The sequence below is a fragment of the Morone saxatilis genome, unplaced genomic scaffold (assembly GCF_004916995.1).
Source record: "Morone saxatilis isolate NCDOM2014 unplaced genomic scaffold, NCSU_SB_2.0 Contig0, whole genome shotgun sequence".
NCBI classification, from domain to species: domain Eukaryota; kingdom Metazoa; phylum Chordata; class Actinopteri; family Moronidae; genus Morone; species Morone saxatilis.
Window position 1 is genome coordinate 594,976 of NW_023339650.1, and position 3,217 is coordinate 598,192.

The 3,217-nt window shown below is 40.2% G+C and overlaps 1 protein-coding gene across 1 annotated transcript in view; it reads right to left on the bottom strand.

The window, feature by feature from the left end:
* snx7 (sorting nexin 7) overlaps positions 1 to 3,217 on the bottom strand; it is a gene marked incomplete at both ends in the record, with an annotated part of 28,955 nt that overhangs the window by 18,273 nt on the left and 7,465 nt on the right. The window contains 1 exon segment of the mRNA XM_035654735.1: positions 1,003 to 1,155. Within this exon segment, the coding sequence (XP_035510628.1) occupies positions 1,003 to 1,155 (153 nt within the window).

Consider the following 3,217-nt stretch of genomic DNA (forward strand, 5'->3'; position numbering starts at 1 on the left):
GGACGTCCTCTGTCTGTCCAACAGGATTTCCTCAGATAGTCGTACAGAGACATATACTCTGTACAACTAGCTGACCATGGTCTTTGGCGTTAGGTGTAAACTTCACGTCATCAAAGTTCCATACTAAAGTCATGTGATGACAAGTGATCTACCTTTCTCTCCTGAAGAAGACTGAGATGAGGTTGAAAGTTCTGAAAAAGCTAGTACCTGGATTTAAAATCAAGAATAAGCTTTCACAATCTTTTCTGAATACATTAAAATATTATAATGCCATCACAAATAAAAGTAGATAACACAGACGTTACTGTATGCTATAGGGATATTATCATAGAAATACAAGGACAGCCTTTTAATTAAGCTGATTCAGGTGTTTGAGCAATGCTATACTGAAAAGCGAGGGAGTGAACAGCTGGAGTTGCCTCTTTTGAGTAAAAGGAGCTATTACAGGAAACTGCTATTGCCAACTCTTCCTGCTGTTCCAAGTTGTGTTGGGGTCTTGTCCTCTGTGTCTGAAAGTAAACTGCTAACCAGAGACTGCTAGTAAAAACAAGCAGAAAACAAGCGGTCAACTGCAATAAAGAAAGGAGATGCTGAGCTGGACTGCTGTCTGGGTCAGAGCTACAGCGGCACAGCCCGCACACAAGCGCACAACAAATTTGAAATCTTTAGAAAAGTGAAGTTTGATTTCAGACCTAAATAGCTGTAATGCTTAGGTGTAGGAATACAGATGTTGTCAAAGAAAAATGCTGTCGAGGTAGAGCGGTGAAAAGGCTCTTAATATTACATAACCTTAACTGATATTGTTTTTTTTCAGGCTAAAATAGGTTTTTTCGCAGCCTCCATCCACCCCACTCTGTTTCTCCAAAGTGGGGGATACTGACTGCTGTCTATTGTAGTTAATGGTTATAATGGTTATGATCTCATAACTATGAGAATTGTCATAACACATTATGCATTCTAAACATTGCCGCAGAAAGGAAAAGGTCTGAATGTTGAGCTCACCTTCTCGTAATACTCCACATTCTTCTCAGATGTAGATATGAAGGCTGATCTGAGGTCGGTTCTCATGCTGTTCTGCCAGCGCGACCAGTCTACCTTCAAGGCGTTGTTGGCCAGCTCCACCCGGTCTGCCAGACCGTCCACCTCGTCCTGCAACTGCCCGTCAAACACACAAACCAATGAGTTTACAATTACAGAGAACAAAACATCACAGTCCGACAAATACATCCGTTTAGTGAAACAAATAGATTGTGTTATCAGTTTACCAGTATACACAGCTGATTTTGGAAAGACAGTTACTGTTTGCAAGTCATGTCCAAGGGGAACTACACCGATTTCACACATCAAAGTATATTATAAAGTCTTTAGTATCTCCACAGAGAGATGTGAAGTCTGATAAATTGCTTCAAGTGATGTCACTTGAGTCAGCATTGGTGATTGGTTGGGGCTGAGGACTACACATTTGAAAATAAATCAAAATACGTATGTGAAGATTCCAATCGGTTAGGGTTAGGGTTAAACTTAATTTAATTTAAACAGCAAATAGGCGCTCGATTTAATAATTTTAAATAATTAGAAAATACAAGAGAAAATATTCTGTAGATTTTTTGCTGAGAAATAGAATATTTCAAGCCCCACCCCTTGTAGCTCTATCCTGAAGGGCCCCTACCCAGTAGAGTGCACTCCAAAGCTAAATGCAGGGCCAACTAGGGGGATTATGATTAGTCCTACATGTACATGCATTGTACATTTATTTTTGCAATCCTGCTCACCATTTTTAAAATGATCGGTTTCAGTTAGTGTGGTCCTCCTCTATCCTGAAGTTTACCAGAGTAAAGTAGCTGTAGCCGAATAACAGGAGGAAGTTACAAATAAGTGCACATTATGTTTTATTGCAGATTGTCATGGTTCATTAGTTAGAAGCCTCTAAACCATTAGAGCTATGTTATATAACCATTAGAGGATTACTGCAGACACTGAACACACCCACTGCATCAGGCAGCATCTAATGAGTTAGTTTCACAATAAAGCACAGTTATCTACAACACCTACTGTTATGTGTCTTTCAGCATAAAAAAAATATTAGTAAATTGAGCCTGTGACAATGCGGAGAGCCTAAAGCACACATGATGCTAGCGCTCCTCACGGTGCAGATAATCAGATGTTATCATGCAGCTGGATTTACTGAGCCTGAGCAGGGATTAGCTGTCTGACATTTAGACTGACAATGGCATTTACTCAAGTTCCATAAACAAAGAACACTTAACATGGGCTTACGCACACACAACACACACACAACACACACAACAACACACACACAACACCACACAACACCACTGGGGACTCTCAGTGGCCAGAGTGTTACTGCAGTGATATCGGATCCAGACACCTTGTCAAGCCCTGTGGCTGGAATAGCATCTAGCATCTGTGTTGTGTGTGTGTGTGTTTGTGTGTGTGTGTGTGTGTGTGTGTGTGTGTGTGTGTAAGCCCATGTTAAAGTGTTCTTATACGTAACTTTGTATAAAAAATGTATCCATGTGCATTAAAATAAATGAAATCGTATGCAGAACCACACACAGTTATTAACACAATTGTATGTATATTTTTTATTTTAGTTAAGCACATATCAATTATTCTTTCAGTTGTTTTTAGTTTAGTTAACTATAATAACCTTCAGCATGATGTAGAAGTCACACTGGAAGTAATGAAAAAATCCACCTTTATCTTGTTTAATGTTTTAAGGATAATGAATAGCTTTGGTTCCTCAGCTGTGTGCTGTAAATGGATCAACGCTGCCCCCTCCTGCTGAGCTGTGGCATAAGAATCAGTCTGACTCTGGGAAGGTCCACTCAGAAAAAGCTACAATGTTAATGAGAGATTCTCATGATATGGGTTGGTCAGTACAAGTTCTAAATTTCAGCTCTCACCTCCAAATACTGGAGACTGTTCTTCTTCTGTCCGCGATGTCCCAGAATCTGATAGCTAACAGGAAACTGACAGCAGTGGTAGTTATCACATTACTGGAATCACAACGAAAGAACGTCACGCTTTTGTGTTGTGACAGTCAGTCATGGATTGACGCACAGGCTAATCACGATTTCATTTTGGTTTCAGTTGTGTCGCTGTGGTCTGACAGGCAGACAGTGCTCCTCATGCTCAGGCTGTCTTTTGGTAAATGGTTAAATGGATCCTTGATGTTATGCGTCCTTTCTAGTCT